Raw genomic sequence first — 15,640 nt, forward strand, 5'->3', positions numbered from 1 at the left:
CCCTTGTCCCATCCTCTGAATCTAGCCCTTCGCTCCATGTCGCTCCTCCAATATGCCTCAAAACTACTGGAACACCATGTCCATCTGGAACTGTCCTCCAACCTCTCCTCCTGCTCCCTCTTTGACTAGTTACATTCTGGCTTCCAACCATATCATTCAACCAAATCTGCCCTAACTAAAGTCACCAGTGACATACTAACTGCCAAAGCCAAGTGACACTACTTTGGCCTCCTCCTCCTAGACCTGTCTTCTGCCATTGACACTATGGACCATTCCCTCTTGCTACAGATTCTCTCATCTCTAGGTATACCAGACATGGCACTATCCTGGATCTATTCATATCTAATGAACCGGACTTTCAGCATCTCCCTCTCTCACACTGCCTCCTCATCTCACCCCCTATCTGTCAGTGTCTCCTAAAGTTCAGTTCTAGGACCCTTCCTGTTCTCCATCTACATCTTCAGTCTGGGACAGCTCATATGACCCCATGGCTTTCAGTATCATCTCTATGCCGATGACACACAGATCTACCTCTCTAGACCTGACATTACCTCTCTACTAACCAAAATTCCGCAATGTCTGTCTGCTATTTCATCCTTCTTTTCTCCTCAAATTTCTAAAAGTGAAAAAGGACAAAACAGAATTCATCATTTTTCCCACATCTCACTCTACCACTCCACAAGACCTATCCATCAAAGTCAATGGCTGCTCACTCTCCTCAGTCCTGCATACTTGCTGCCTGAGGGTAACCCTTGATTCTGTTCTCTCCTTCAACTCATATATTCAAGCCCTTTCCATCTCCTGCTGACTCCAACTTAAAAATATTTCCATATCCGTGCATTCCTTGACCAAGAATCTGCAAAAACACTAGTGCCTGCCCTGTTCATCTTCCGCCTCAACTACTGCAACCTCCTGTGCTCTGGCCTCTCCTTCTAACATTCTCACAGCCCCTTCAATCTATCCTAAACTCTGTTACCCAACTAATCCACCTGTCACCCCGCTATTCCTCAGCATCTCCTCTTTGCCAATCTCTTCACTGGCTTCTCATTATCTAAAGACTCTGCTTCAAAACACTAACTATGACAAATTCACCCGCAACCTGTGTCCTTCATACATCTGTGACTTAGGCTCCCGGTATTTACCTGTAAGCAATCTCCAATCTTTACAAGATCCCTTGCTCTCCTCTCCTCTTCCCATACAAGATTTATCCCATGCCTCACCCATACTCTGGGACTCTCTGCCCCAACATAACAGACTCTTGACTACCGTGGAAACCTTCAAAAGGAACCTAAAGACCAACCTTTTCTGACAAGCCTACAATCTGCAGTAACCCTCAGTGCACTGTACCACTGCGCGACCATCCTTTGTAAACTGTGAGCCCTCACTGTTCAGGATTATTGTACTTGTCTACCTATGTCCCTTTACACATGTGAAGCGCCATAGAAAAAATGGTGCTATAATAATGAATAATAATAATTATGCAGCTATGTATTCTGCTATTTGTATGATAAATTTATCCATGGTATGCCTATATTCATGAAGCCTATGAATTAAATGGAAACTCCCAAAATGTTTGAAGATTGGTGAAAATCAAAAGCTAAGCATCTTTAGTCTCACCGGCCTTAAACTGAATCCCATAAACTTTCAAGTTCAATTTAGGACTGCTCTAAGTCCCATTTAGCCCCTCTTTGCTTTGCTTAACTGACAGCTCAATGGCTTAATTATACAGCTTATGAGTTGCCAGTCAAGCAGATGAATGCGGGCCTGGACAGGGAGTAGAGGAAGGCTTGGGAAGTGCTCTAATCAGGCCCAGAGCACTTAAGTCTCTTTTTAAATCTGAATTAAAACTGATTTTTTCAGTAAGTGAGCAACAAATTCCATAAGTGAGGGTGACATTATCTTTAAGAGAGAAATAAGGCCATATAAACAGTATGCGGGATTGGATCATGCTGACACATTCCCTTTAAGCAGCATACAGAATAAATCAGGATTTCTATCAATAACTTCTCTTATTGTTATTTATTTTGTATTGTAGGGGAATTTCCATGGTACCATGCCATAAATAAGTATTTGAGATCTATGTAGTGCAGTAAGTTCACGCTTGGATTCTTGAATGCTAGACATTTTTCTGTAGTTGTGTTCACATTTTATCACTTGTTCTCGTGCACCTTATTAACTATTCTGTACTTAAATTGTTAAAATACGTACAACTAGGGATACAAATAGATATTAGGGAGCCCCATGTTTGAGTAAGAAATCAACTCTATGAAGGACAGCAACAATCCTATAGCTGCACCACAGTTGACACCCCATTACAATGCTGAAATAGGTCTTGTTTTTTATTTCATAGAACCATTGCTCTAATTTGAAGGACACTTGAGAATTCTACTGGCAAAAATGCCTTATGCTAGTACTTAAAGGGAACCAGTCACCAGGATTTTTGTATATAACCTAAAGCCAGTGCTATACTGGCACTATCAGGCTGATTCTATACGTACCTGTAGTGGTCAGTTCGGATGTTTAGGTTTTGAAATCCAAGAAAGTAAAGATTATAAAATCATCAGCTTCTTGAGTGACAGCAGCTGAGGATCAGATAATATCTTGGGTGGGGGATTTCATACTTATCCCCTCCCTCTGTAAGAATTAGCATAAGCATTATACAATCGGTATAGCAGGACCTGTGGTGAGGTCATATCCATGTGACAAGAATGGGTGGGGCCTCAGCCAACAGAAAAATGTTGCTTTTTGGTATCAGCTTTGTTGGCTGAGGCCCCGCCCCTTCTGGTCACATGAGTATGACCTCACTACAGGTCCTGCTAGGTCATTTGTATAATGTTTATGCTAATTCTAACAGGGGGAGGGGATAAGTATGAATTCCCACCCCAGATATGATCTGATCCTCATCTGCTGTCACTCAAGAAGCTGATGATTTTATGACTTTACTTTCTTGGATTTCAAAACCTAAACATCCGACCTGATCACTAAATGTATGAAGAGAATCAGCCTGATAGTGCCAGTATAGCACTGGCTTTAGGTTATATACAAAAATCCTGGTGACTGGTTCTCTTTAAAGGTGGATTTCAAAATTCCTTTGGTTGCTTTCGAACAATGCTTTTAATGTTACATATATTTTAATGTACTATGCAACTTCATATTTTATTTTGTATCTACTTCAATGTTGTAGTAAAAATGTCTCTATTAAACCATAACATTTTTCTAAATCTTAAAAGGATAGTCGAACCTTAACACTACGTAAAGTAGATCGAGTTCTAAATCTACCTAAAGCTTTCATTTAGATATGAAGGGCTATAGTTCATTACATAAAGGTCTGATACATTAAAATCCCACTGCAAGATCCAAGTTCTGCAAAAAGTCGAAGTAAGCGACAGCCCCGGAGGATGCTTTTGTAATTTCTGGTAGACTCAAAGGGAAGCATTCATACTGTAGACTCATGCATAGCAAAGCTCCAATCGGTTTTCCCATGGATGTGACCACCAGCTGTTTTGACTTGCAGAATAAGAGTCTGGGGACACTTACTTGCCGAGTAGGTTGGGATCTGAGATAGTTACTGTATGTCATGAATGTCAAAAGCTGGAAAACCTGTTCAATTGTTGGCAATGAAGTTAATTAGGCAACTGAACACACCTAGTGACTTAACACATAGTGCCCTGAAGCTTTTTACATAGGTCTATAATGTAAGCATTTAAAAAAAAACTCTGAAAAGGAATAAAGTTTATATTTTCATAGTTGTAAAAGACATAGTCTTTCATAAAGGACTTGTAGGACTCCTTAAAGGGCTACTCTCATCTCAGCCATTCATGGCCAAAGATCTGAATAATTATATTTTGTGAATTGGACAGGTTGCACAATGCAATTTTTGTAAGCCCCAATAGAAGTGAATGGTAGTTATGCTGCTACCATACTACTGACATGACCAGAATCTGTAGACAAAAGTCTTTGACGTACAAGCCATTGTGAAACATTCACTGAAGGTATGTACCAAAGTCATTGGTACAGCTGCCGTACAAATAAATTAATGTTAACTTACTTCAAAGTCAAGGTCAGAATACCGAGATTTTCTTCTCTATTGTGCAGGAAAAAAAAGAAAATGAAGAATGGTATTAAAATTTGATTTATGCTTAAGCGCATGCATTCTTATCATTCATAATAAATTTGACTTCTATGGTAACATTTCTGAGGTTAGGAACTCTTATCAATGTCAATATTCACAACTTTTATTCACAACAGGAATCAAACTTATTGCGCAAATACTGTGAATCTGGAATTAATATCTAAAAGTATGTGGTATGTGCTTTGCCACAGTGGGCAACTTGGATTAGTTAGGATAACCATCTTTAATTAATCAGAAAGTGAAGCCCTGCACACAGTTACAGAAACCCTGCCACTACCATAAATAATAAATCAAACCTGCAGCAAGATATTTTACTGTTGTTCATAATAACCATTGAAGTACTAAACACATTAACAAGTGTATTGTTTTATTAAGTCCGAATCAGAAAACTGTGCAGGACAAGGTTAAAAAACAAAAATAATCAAATACATATGATACTTACAAAACCTAGACAATATGACAGTGATGAATACTCAGACTTTGATATTATGGCACTAAGACATCCGCAATAGACATAGCGTGTAGTGGAAAAAGCAGTAAAACTGTTTGCTGAAGACAACCAGTCTAAGGACATGGATTACCGAAACATGTCCATTGGTCTCATGAGACCAATATAAACTTATTTGGTTCAGACAACGTCATCGTGTGTGGTGGCAACCACGTGAGGAGTACAAAGATAAGTGTATCTTACCTACAGCCAAGGATGGTGGTGAGAGGGCCATGATTTGGGGCTGCATGAGTGCTGCCTGCTGTGGTGACCTACAGTTCATTGAGGGAATCATGAATGAAAACAGGTACTGTGACATAATGATGCAGAACATGATCCCCTTCCGTCAGAAACTGGGCCGCAGGGCAGTATTCCAACATAATGACCTCAACACACCTCCAATATGATCACTGCCTTGGTAAAGAAACTGAGGGTAAAGATGCTAGACCAATATCCTATTGAACACCTGAGGGGTATCTTCAAAATTAAGGTGGAAGAGCACAAGGTCTCTAACATCCACCAGCAACATGGCAACCTGTGAAATTCAAGTAAACTCCATTTTCAAGAGAGTTAAGGCAGTGCTTGAAAATAATGGTGGCCACACAAAATATTAACACTTTGGGCACAATTTGACCATTTTCACTTAGGGGTGTGCTCACTTTTATAGCTAGTAATTTAGACATTAATGGCTGTGTGTGAAGCTATTTAGAGGGCATACTAAATTTACACTGTTATACGATCTGTACACTGACTACTTTACATTGTATCACAGTGTCATATCTTCAGTGTTGTCCCATGAATAGATATAATATAATGTTTACAAAAATGTGAGGGGTGTACTCACTTTTATGATATACTGTAAGCTATAAATACAGCCAAAGAAGCCATAAAGGCATTGTTTCAAGGCATCTACATATCCTCCAAGAGTAAGGGTACCTTCACACTTAGCGATGCAGCAGCGATCCAACCAGCGATCTGACCTGGTCAGGATCGCTGCTGCATCGCTACATGGTCGCTGGTGAGCTGTCAAACAGGCAGATCTCACCAGCGACCAGTGAACAGCCCCCAGCCAGCAGCGACGTGCAAGCGACGCTGCGCTTGCACGGAGCCGGCGTCTGGAAGCTGCGGAGACTGGTAACTAAGGTAAACATCGGGTATGGTTACCCGATGTTTACATTAGTTACCAGCACACACCGCTTAGCTGTGTGCACAGGGAGCAGGGAGCCGCGCACACTGAGCGCTGGCTCCTTGCTCTCCTAGCTACAGTACACATCGGGTTAATTAACCCGATGTGTAATGCAGCTACATGTGCAGAGAGCAGGGAGCCGCGCACACTGCTTAGCGCTGGCTCCTTGCTCTCCTAGCTGCTGTACACATCGGGTTAATTAACCCGATGTGTACAGCAGCTACATGTGCAGAGAGCCGGAGCCGGCAGCACAGGCAGAGTGAGAGCTGCAGAGGCTGGTAACTATGGTAAATATCGGGTAACCACCTTAGTTACCCGATGTTTATCTTGGTTACAAGCTTACCTCAGCTGTCAGACGCCGGCTCCTGCTCCCTGCTCGCTTCATTTGTCGCTTTCTCGCTGTCACACACAGCGATCTGTGTGTCACAGCGGGAGAGCGCCTTTGAAGAAAACGAACCAGGGCTGTGTGTAACGAGCAGCGATCTCGCAGCAGGGGCCAGATCGCTGCTCATTGTCACACACAGCGAGATCGCTAATGAGGTCACTGCTGCGTCACAAAAAGCGTGACTCAGCAGCGATCTCGGCAGTGAGCTCGCTGTGTGTGAAGCACCCCTAACTTCTCCTAACAATCTAGTAACAATTTGGTCATGAACAATGCTATTTCCAAGACTCATGGTAGTGACAACCTTTTCTTCTCTGGACAATCGTTCTTCTGGATGTCCTAAACAGTCTAAAGGGGGTTTCATCAGGGAAATAACCTTGTAGAAAATACAGGAATTGGACTGCAGAGGACTGATGGAAAGTGAGAGCTTATGAAATGTTTATTATTGTACTTCAGTACAATATCATAGAAACATCAATAGATAAGCTTTATAAAAGCAAAAATAGCAAACTTTGTCAAAACCAAAATTTGTTTCAATCTCAATACTTTTAGAAAGGTATCTAAAAAGCCTCCAAGAGCAACATCTACCAACTATCCATGAGCAATTTTCCAGCATGATGAAGCAACAAACAAAAAGAGATAAATAGCTTAATGGCTCGGTAAGCAACACATTGAAATTTTGGGTCCATGGCTAGTAACTCCCTTGACCCCAATCACAATGACAATTTGTGGTCAATCCTCAAAAAGCAGGTAAAGAAACAAAAACACAGAAATTACAATAATCTCCAAGCATTGATTAGGCAAAATGGGTTGCAATCTATCAAGATTTGGTCCAGAAAATGATATTCAGCATGCCAAAGTGAATTACAGTATCTTTGAAAAATAAAGGTCAACGTTATAAATAATGATTTTTTTTGTTTTTAACCCCTTAACGACCTTGGACGTACTGAGTACGTCATGGTGCTAAACGACCCATGACGTACTCAGTACGTCCTGGCGAAATCGCGGTCCCGGAGCCCCGGGGAGTGAAATTTGTTTACTTAAACGGTGGATTTGGGAAGGAGGGGACCTCTGCCTGACCTCAGGAGGGGTGGTTCCTCCTCCCCGAACCTACAGAGGCTGTGATTGGCTGACGAACGCCGCTCAGCCAATTACAGCCACTGTAATGTTCCAGCCATTGAAAATGGCTGGAACATTGAAATCCAGCCCTGATCAGTGCTGCTGTAGCACTGGCCATTGGCTGGAGCTGGGTGATCGATGCTTCACCCGCCCCCAGCTCTGATTGGAGAGACCGGTCTTGTGACCGCTCTCTCCAATCAATGTGGATCTGCGGCCTGTGACCGTCCCTGGAAGCCGAGGAGAGCGGTAAGTTGCTGTCCCCGCCGCCCGCCCCTGTCCCCACCGCCCGCGTCCCCGCCGCCCGCCCCTGTCCCCGCCGCCCGCCCCGCCGCTGTCTCCGATCGCCCCGCCGCTGCTCCCGATCCACCGCTGTCCCCGCCGCTGTCTCCGATCGCCCCGGCGCCATGCTCCCGCTCCACCGCTGTCCCCGCCGCTGTCTCCGATCCCCCCGCCATGCTCCCGCTCCACCGCCGCTGTCTCCGATCCCCCCGCCATGCTCCCGCTCCACCGCCGCTGTCTCCGATCGCCGCGCCATGCTCCCGCTCCACCGCCGCTGTCTCCGATCGCCGCGCCATGCTCCAGCTCCACCGCTGTTCCCGCCGCTGTCTCCGCCGCTGTCTCCGATCGCCCCTGCGCCATGCTCCCACTCCGCCGCTGTCGCCGATCGCCCCGGCGCCATGCTCCCGCTCCACCGCTGTCGCCGATCGCCCCGGCGCCATGCTCCCGCTCCGCCGCTGTCGCCGATCGCCCCGGCGCCATGCTTCCGATCCACCGCTGTCCCCGCCGCTGTCTCCGATCGCCCCGGCGCCATGCTCCCGCTCCACCGCTGTCCCCGCCGCTGTCTCCGATCCCCCCGCCATGCTCCCGCTCCACTGCCGCTGTCTCCGATCGCCGCGCCATGCTCCCGCTCCACCGCCGCTGTCTCCGATCGCCGCGCCATGCTCCCGCTCCACCGCTGTTCCCGCCGCTGTCTCCGCCGCTGTCTCCGATCGCCCCGGCGCCATGCTCCCACTCCGCCGCTGTCGCCGATCGCCCCGGCGCCATGCTCCCGCTCCGCCGCTGTCGCCGATCGCCCCGGCGCCATGCTCCCGCTCCGCCGCTGTCGCCGATCGCCCCGGCGCCATGCTCCCGCTCCGCCGCTGTCTCCGATCGCCCCGGCGCCATGCTCCCGCTCCGCCGCTGTCTCCGCCGCTGTCTCCGATCGCCCCACCGCTGCTCCCGCTCCACCGCTGTCCCCGCCGCCATGCTCGCCACTGTCCCCGCCGCCGTCGCACTCACCTTTTTCAGCCGCTGCTGCCCCCGAATCGGCCCCCACTGTTCCCGATCGGCGGCCGCCGCCGCCTCCTTCATCGGCTGCCCCTTCTCCATCGCCACACCTCCTATCCCTCCATGTGCTGCAAGCCACCCTCCCCCCACGTGGGGGGAGGGTGGCTTGCAGCACATGTGGGGGGAGGGTGGCTGGCTTGCAGCACATGTGCTGCAAGCCACCCTCCCCCCACATGTGCTGCAAGCCAGCCACCCTCCCCCCACATGTGCTGCAAGCCAGCCACCCTCCCCCCACATGTGCTGCAAGCCAGCCACCCTCCCCCCACATGTGCTGCAAGCCAGCCACCCTCCCCCTACATGTGCTGCAAGCCACCCTCCCCCCGGGGCCCCCCCTCCTCCATGTGCCATCTCTCTCTCCCATCAGACTCTGTCCCCCTCCCCGATCTGCTGCCTGCTCTCTCCCATTTTCCATCTACTGCCCCCTCTCACCCTCCTCGATCTGTTGCCTCCTTCATCTGCTGCCACTTCTGTCTGCTGTGATCCTGCTGCCTAGATCCATCCTGTAAGGTAGGTATACCCATCTCACCTCACCCCCATCCTCTGCCGTTCCTCCATCCGCTGCGCCATTTCCCATCCATCCGCTGCGCCATTTCCCATCATCCATCCGCTGCGCCCTTTCCCATCCTCTGCCGCTCCTCCACCCGCTGCGCCCTTTCCCATCTTCCATCCGCTGCGCCCTTTCTCATCTGCCGCCCCGCCCTCTCGCATCGCATTATCCAGCGCAGTTGCTCGCTTCCAGACTGCAGTGGATGATGCGATGCGAGACTCGTGCATTGCTCTCACGTTTGGCACTGGTCTTGGCAGGCGCTCATTTTTTTTTTTTTTTTCTACTGATGTCTGTATTTTTTATTTCGCCAAACTATTTTTTTTTGTATGGGGGGGGTCTAGTTTCCAAAATGGGATCACATGTGGGGGAGCTCCTTTGTTTAGGCACCTCAGGGGGTCTCCAAATGAAACATGGCGTCTGCTAATAATTCCAATCAATTTTACTGTGAAATGGCGCTCCTTCTCTTCTGAGCCCCGCCGTACGCCCAAACAATTGATTTCCACCACATATGAGGTATCGTCGTACTCAGGAGAAATTGCACAATACATTTTATGGTGCATTTTTTCCTGATACCCTTGTGGAAAAAAAAGCTACCTGTTTGAAAAAACAATTTTGTGGTAAAAAAAATAAAATATTTTCACGGCTCAACATTACAAACGTTTGTGAAGCCTCCAGGGGTTCAAAGTGCTCCCTAAACAGCTAGATAAATTCCATGAGGGGTCTAGTTTCCAAAATGGGGTCAATTGTGGGGGAGCTCCATTGTTTAGGCACTTCAGGGGGTCTCCAAACGCAACATAGCGTCCGCTAATAATTCCAACCAATTTTGCTGTGAAATGGCGCTCCTTGCCTTCCGAGTCCTGCCGTGCGCCCAAACATTTGATTTCCACCACATATAGGGTATCTGCGTACTCAGGAGAAAATGCACAATACATTTTATGGTGCATTTTTTCCTGATACCCTTGTGATAAAAAAAGCTACCTGGTTGAAGCAACAGTTTTGTGGTAAAAAAAATTTTTTTTCTTTTCACGGCTCAACGTTATAAACTTCTGTGAAGCCCCCAGGGGTTCAAAGTGCACATCAAACATCTAGAAAAAATATTTGAGGGCTCTAGTTTCCAAAATGGGGTCACTTATGGGGGAGCTCCATTGTTTAGGCACCTCGGGGAGTCTTCAAACCCGACATGGTGTCCGCTAATGAGTGCAGCTAATTTTGCACTCAAAAATTCAAATGGCGCTCCTTGCCTTCCGAGTCCTGCTGTGTGCCCAAACATTTGATTTCCACCACATATGGGGTATCTGCGTACTCAGGAGAAAATGCACAATACATTTTATGGTGCATTTTTTCCTGATACCCTTGTGATAAAAAAAGCTACCTGGTTGAAGCAACAGTTTTGTGGTAAAAAAAAAATTTTTTCTTTTCACGGCTCAACGTTATAAATTTCTGTGAAGCCCCCAGGGGTTCAAAGTGCACATCAAACATCTAGAAAAAATATTTGAGGGCTCTAGTTTCCAAAATGGGGTCACTTATGGGGGAGCTCCATTGTTTAGGCACCTCGGGGAGTCTTCAAACCCGACATGGCGTCCGCTAATGAGTGCAGCTAATTTTGCACTCAAAAATTCAAATGGCGCTCCTTGCCTTCCGAGTCCTGCTGTGTGCCCAAACATTTGATTTCCACCACATATGGGGTATCTGCGTACTCAGGAGAAAATGCACGATACATTTTATGATGCATTTTTCCTGATACCCTTGTGAAAATACTAATTTTTATGGCTAAAGTAACATTTTTGTGTTAAAAAAGTAAAATTTTCATTTTTTCGTCTACATTGCTTTGGTTGCTGTGAAGCTCCTAAAGGGTTAATAAACTTCTTGGATGTGGTTTTGAGCAGAGTGAGGGGTGCAGATTTTAGAATTGGGTCACTTTTGGGTATTTTCTGTCGCCTAGGTTTCTCAAATCACTCCAAATGTGATGTGGTACCTAAAAAATTTTATTTTGTAAATTTTGTTGGAAAAATGAGAAATTGGTGATGAACTTTGAACCCTTCTAACTTCCTAACGGAATTTTTTTTTTTTCAAAAATTGCACTGGTGTAAAGTAGACATGTGGGAAATGTTATTTAGTAACTTTTTTGTGTGACATATCTCTCAGATTTATGGGCATAAAATTTCAAATTTTGAAAATTGCAAAATTTTCAAAATTTTCGCCAAATTTCCAAAATTTTCACAAATAAACGCAAAACATATCGGCCTAAATTTACCACTGACATGAAGTACAATATGTCACGAAAAAACAATCTCAGAATCGCCAGGATCCGTTGAAGTGTTCCAGAGTTATAACCTGTCAAAGTGACACTGGTCAAAATTGCAAAAAATGGCCGGGTCTTTAAGGTGAAAACAGGCTGGGGGCTGAAGGGGTTAAATTTTCTGAATCCAAATCTATGAGAATCCGAATGAGGCTAGAAAGCCATGTTTTGAGTCTCATAGACTTTTATTGAGAAAATAATTGCATCTCTACACCAAACAGTTTAAAAATGGGGTCACATAGTACTGGAGTGGACCAGAGCACAGCTAAAAACGGCAGAGGATGGTGACCGGTGATTATTTACTGCACTCACTATATATACCCCTATGATTCCTAATAAAGGGAGACATAAAAAAATTACTGGATTAGTCAGCACCGTGACCCACTGATTTTAAAAAGAAGTGAAATAATATATATGGCATGCAAGTGATGTTTTATAATTATTGGGTCCAGTTACTTATTGTGGTCTCTCCATTTACACTTAGATAAAATAAACACAACATGGAGCGGGTTTGCACATTGACCGTGAAATACCATGCTTTCATTTTATACATAAAATATTGGAAAAACTAAAGCTGCATATGGTGAGGTTGAAGTTGGCACGTGAGCATGGGCACCTTCTTACTCCGGGTCCCTGTCCTGCTTTGTTGTCAGCCCTGCTTCAGAAAATTTCTGACTTTCATATTGCATGCTGCAACTTTTTCTTCCCTTAAGGCCTCTTTCACACGTCAGTGATTCTGGCACGTTTGTGCTTTTTTTTAAACGCACCAGAATCACTGACATACGCAGACCCATTATAATGAATGGGTCTGCTCACACGTCAGTGATTTTTCACTGCACGTGTCTCCGTGCGGCGTACCCGCGTGTGCGTGATTGCCGCACGGAGACATGTCCATTTTTTTCTGGCATCACTGATGTCCCACGGACCACGCAGTGGTGTGGTCCGTGAAACACGTGCCAGAAAAAAAGGTGCTTTTAAAATAAAAAACATTTTAACTCACCCGGCGTCCAGCGATGTCCTCTGCAGCCCGTGCAGCTTGCTGCTTCTGAGACAGCTCATTATTGTCGCGCATATTCATGATGCGCGACACAGCCGACCCGGAAGCAGCTGCTGCGGGGGTCAGTGCCAGCCGGATGCTGCACCGCGGGAGCGATCAGCACCATGGAGAGCGGGAGCGGGCGCAGGTGAGTTTATTACTAAGTGCAATCACGGGCCACGGAGAACGGAGCCCGGATTGCACTTAGACAACCCACGTGTGCCGTGATTCACGGCACACGCAGGGACATGTGCGTGTTTTACACGCCAGTGAAAAACGTCAGTGTTTTTCACTGACGTGTGAAATGGGCCTAAGGCCTCCGACACACATCCGTGAAAAACATGCACGTGTGTTACGTTCCGTCTTTCGGGTCCGTTTTCCGTTTTTAAGTCCGTTTTTATGGTACGTGTGGCATCCGTGTGAATTGCGTATGCTAGCCGTGTGTGCGTGTTGTGTTGAATGTCCGCGGCTCTGTCTGTGTCGTGTACTGATTAGCGGTCACCCGTGAAGGACTCACCGGTGACCGCTAATCCCCTGAGTAACTGAAGTGAGCAGCACGATTAGCGCTGCCGTCACTCAGCTTACCCGCGGCTAGCTGGATCCTCCATCCGTGACCGCAACTCACCTGTGACTTCATCGCTGTCACTCGGGCGACTTGCTGTCACAGTTGGAGGATCCAGCGGTGGCCGCGAGTAACCTGAGTGACATCATCGCTGATCACGCTTCTCACCTCAGTTGCTGTGTGGAGCTGACAGGAGTGGCGGTGTTCTTCTGCAGGTCTTGTCACCTTCATGTTGCTGAGCTGGAAGCGACGCGGGACCTCCGTGGATTACGCCGGACAAGGATGGCTTTTTCGGGCTTAATAAAGTGGTGAACGAGGGTATTTGTTAGTGTTTATTATTCCAAATAAAGGATTTCTTTGAGTGTATGTGTTTATTTACTGTAACTTACAGATTAATCATGGAAGGTATCTCGGGGAGACGCTTGACATGATTAATCTTGGACTTAGTGGCAGCTATGGGCTGCTGCCATTAACTCCTTTATTACCTCGATTGCCAACGCACCAACCAGGGCAAATCGGGGGAAGAGCCGGGTAGAGTCCCAGAACTGTCGCATCTAATGGATGCGGCTATTCTGGGCGGCTGCTGGTTGATATTGTTAGGCTGGGGGGCTCCCCATAATGTGGGGCTCCCCATCCTGAGAATACCAGCCTTCAGTCGTTTGACTTTACCCTAGCTGGTATCAATATGAGGGGAACCACACTTCGTTTTTTTTTAAATTAATTATTTTACTGCTCGATATTAACACACCCAACGTCGGCTGTAATTGGTTGCAGTGAGACAGCTGTCACTTAGCGTGGGGGCGTGTCTCACTGCAACTAATCATAGGCGCCGGTGGGTGGGGAAAGCAGGGAATACAAGATTGATTAAAGAGCGGCCGGCTTTTTCAAAATAGTAAAAGCCACCGGAGTTTTTTTAACAGCTGTGCAGTGCAGCGCTGGTGATTGGGGAACGGTGAGTATGAGAGAGGGGGGGAGACTGACCGACAGACTGAGAGAGGGACAGACAAGACAGAGAGACCGACCAACGGACTGAGGGAGATTGACCGACATACACAGAAAAAGAAAGAATGACCGACATCGCTAGAAAAAAGCACAAAACGTACACGGAGCATACGGAGATGCATCCGTGTCACGTACGTGTGCTCACGGCCCCTTAGACTTCCATTGGGTCCGTGTGTGCGTGTTCCGTGCAGAAAACGGACATGCTTCCGTGCAAAACGGATACACATACGTATCACGGACATGGACACACGGACCGTATGGAATAACGCACGTGTGACTTTCAAACATAGCATAACATTGGTGCACGTTTGTCCGTGTCTCCGGTATATACGGAAACGGACCAAACACGCCCGTTTTACACAGATGTGTGTCTGAGGCCGAAAACATACTTAAATCGGTAAAATATTTATCCTGATGGGTTTTTTTTCCCTGAGAAAAAAAGAAAAACTAATCAGTCTAAAGAGTGCTTTACATGCTGCGACATCGCTAACGATATATTGTCGGGGTCACGGTGTTTGTGACGCACATCCGGCGTCGTTAGCGACAACGCAGCGTGTGATAGCTAGGAGCGAAGATCAGTGATCGCAAAAACGACAAAAATCGTTGACACGTTGCTCCTTTTCATAATGTCGTTGGTGGTGCATGCCGCTTGTTGTTCGTCGTTCCTGCGGCATCACAAATCGCTATGTGTGACACTGCAGGAACGACGAACATCTCCTTACCTACATCCACCGGCAATGAAGAAGGAAGGAGGTGGGTGGGATATTCCACCTGCTCATCTCCGCCCCTCCGCTTCTATTGGATGGCTGCCATGTGACGTCGCTGTGACGCCGCACGAACCGCCCCCTTAGAAAGGAGGCGGTTCGCCAGTCACAGCGACGTCGCAAGGAAGGTAAGTCCGTGTGACAGGTGTAAGCGATGTTGTGCGCCACAGGCAGCGATTTTAACGTGACGCACAACCGACGGGGGCGGGTAGGCTCACTAGCGATATCAATAGTGATATCGCAGTGTGTAAGTGCCCTTTAGTCCCAACCCTACATTTGCTTACTGTTTTCCATTAGTGGCCTGGGCAAAAGTCATCTGATTTCTAAAATTCTGCTGATCCTGACTGCTAGACCCAATTTGTCAGTATTAATCAATATTTAGTATTATGTTTTGATTTTTTGGAAGTATAATTATTGACAAACTCTAAAACACTTTTCTCAGAAATTGAACATAAAAATCAGAAGCACTTAAGACTTGGATAACTATGGACATAATCAATTTTATAGTATTTTTTTCTCATTGGTAAAATATACCTACCTGTTTTCAAATACCAATAGTTTTGATACTTGTTTCAGGTATTATAGTGACTACTGAATGCAGTTGTGATTTTTTAACCATGATTGCCTAAGGCAACAACAAAACTGCACCCATCTCAATATACAGATGCTATAAGTCTGTAACATGACATAATGATCAGGCTTAAAGGGAACCTGTCACCTTCAAAAACACTATTAACCTGCAAATATGGGGTTAATCTGCAGGTTAATAGTATTTTATAGCTTCCCGATGCTTAGAGC

General features: G+C 46.3%; 1 protein-coding gene across 7 annotated transcripts in view; it reads right to left on the minus strand.

The window, feature by feature from the left end:
* Positions 1–15,640, minus strand: part of ADGRB3 (adhesion G protein-coupled receptor B3) — a 1,441,017-nt gene that overhangs the window by 31,355 nt on the left and 1,394,022 nt on the right. For all 7 annotated transcript variants that reach the window (XM_075340252.1, XM_075340251.1, XM_075340250.1 and 4 more), the window contains one exon: positions 4,049–4,084. In XM_075340252.1, coding sequence (XP_075196367.1) covers positions 4,049–4,084 — 36 coding nt within the window. The remainder of the gene's footprint in view (positions 1–4,048; positions 4,085–15,640) is intronic.

This window comes from Anomaloglossus baeobatrachus, chromosome 3 (assembly GCF_048569485.1).
Source record: "Anomaloglossus baeobatrachus isolate aAnoBae1 chromosome 3, aAnoBae1.hap1, whole genome shotgun sequence".
Lineage (NCBI taxonomy): Eukaryota > Metazoa > Chordata > Amphibia > Anura > Aromobatidae > Anomaloglossus > Anomaloglossus baeobatrachus.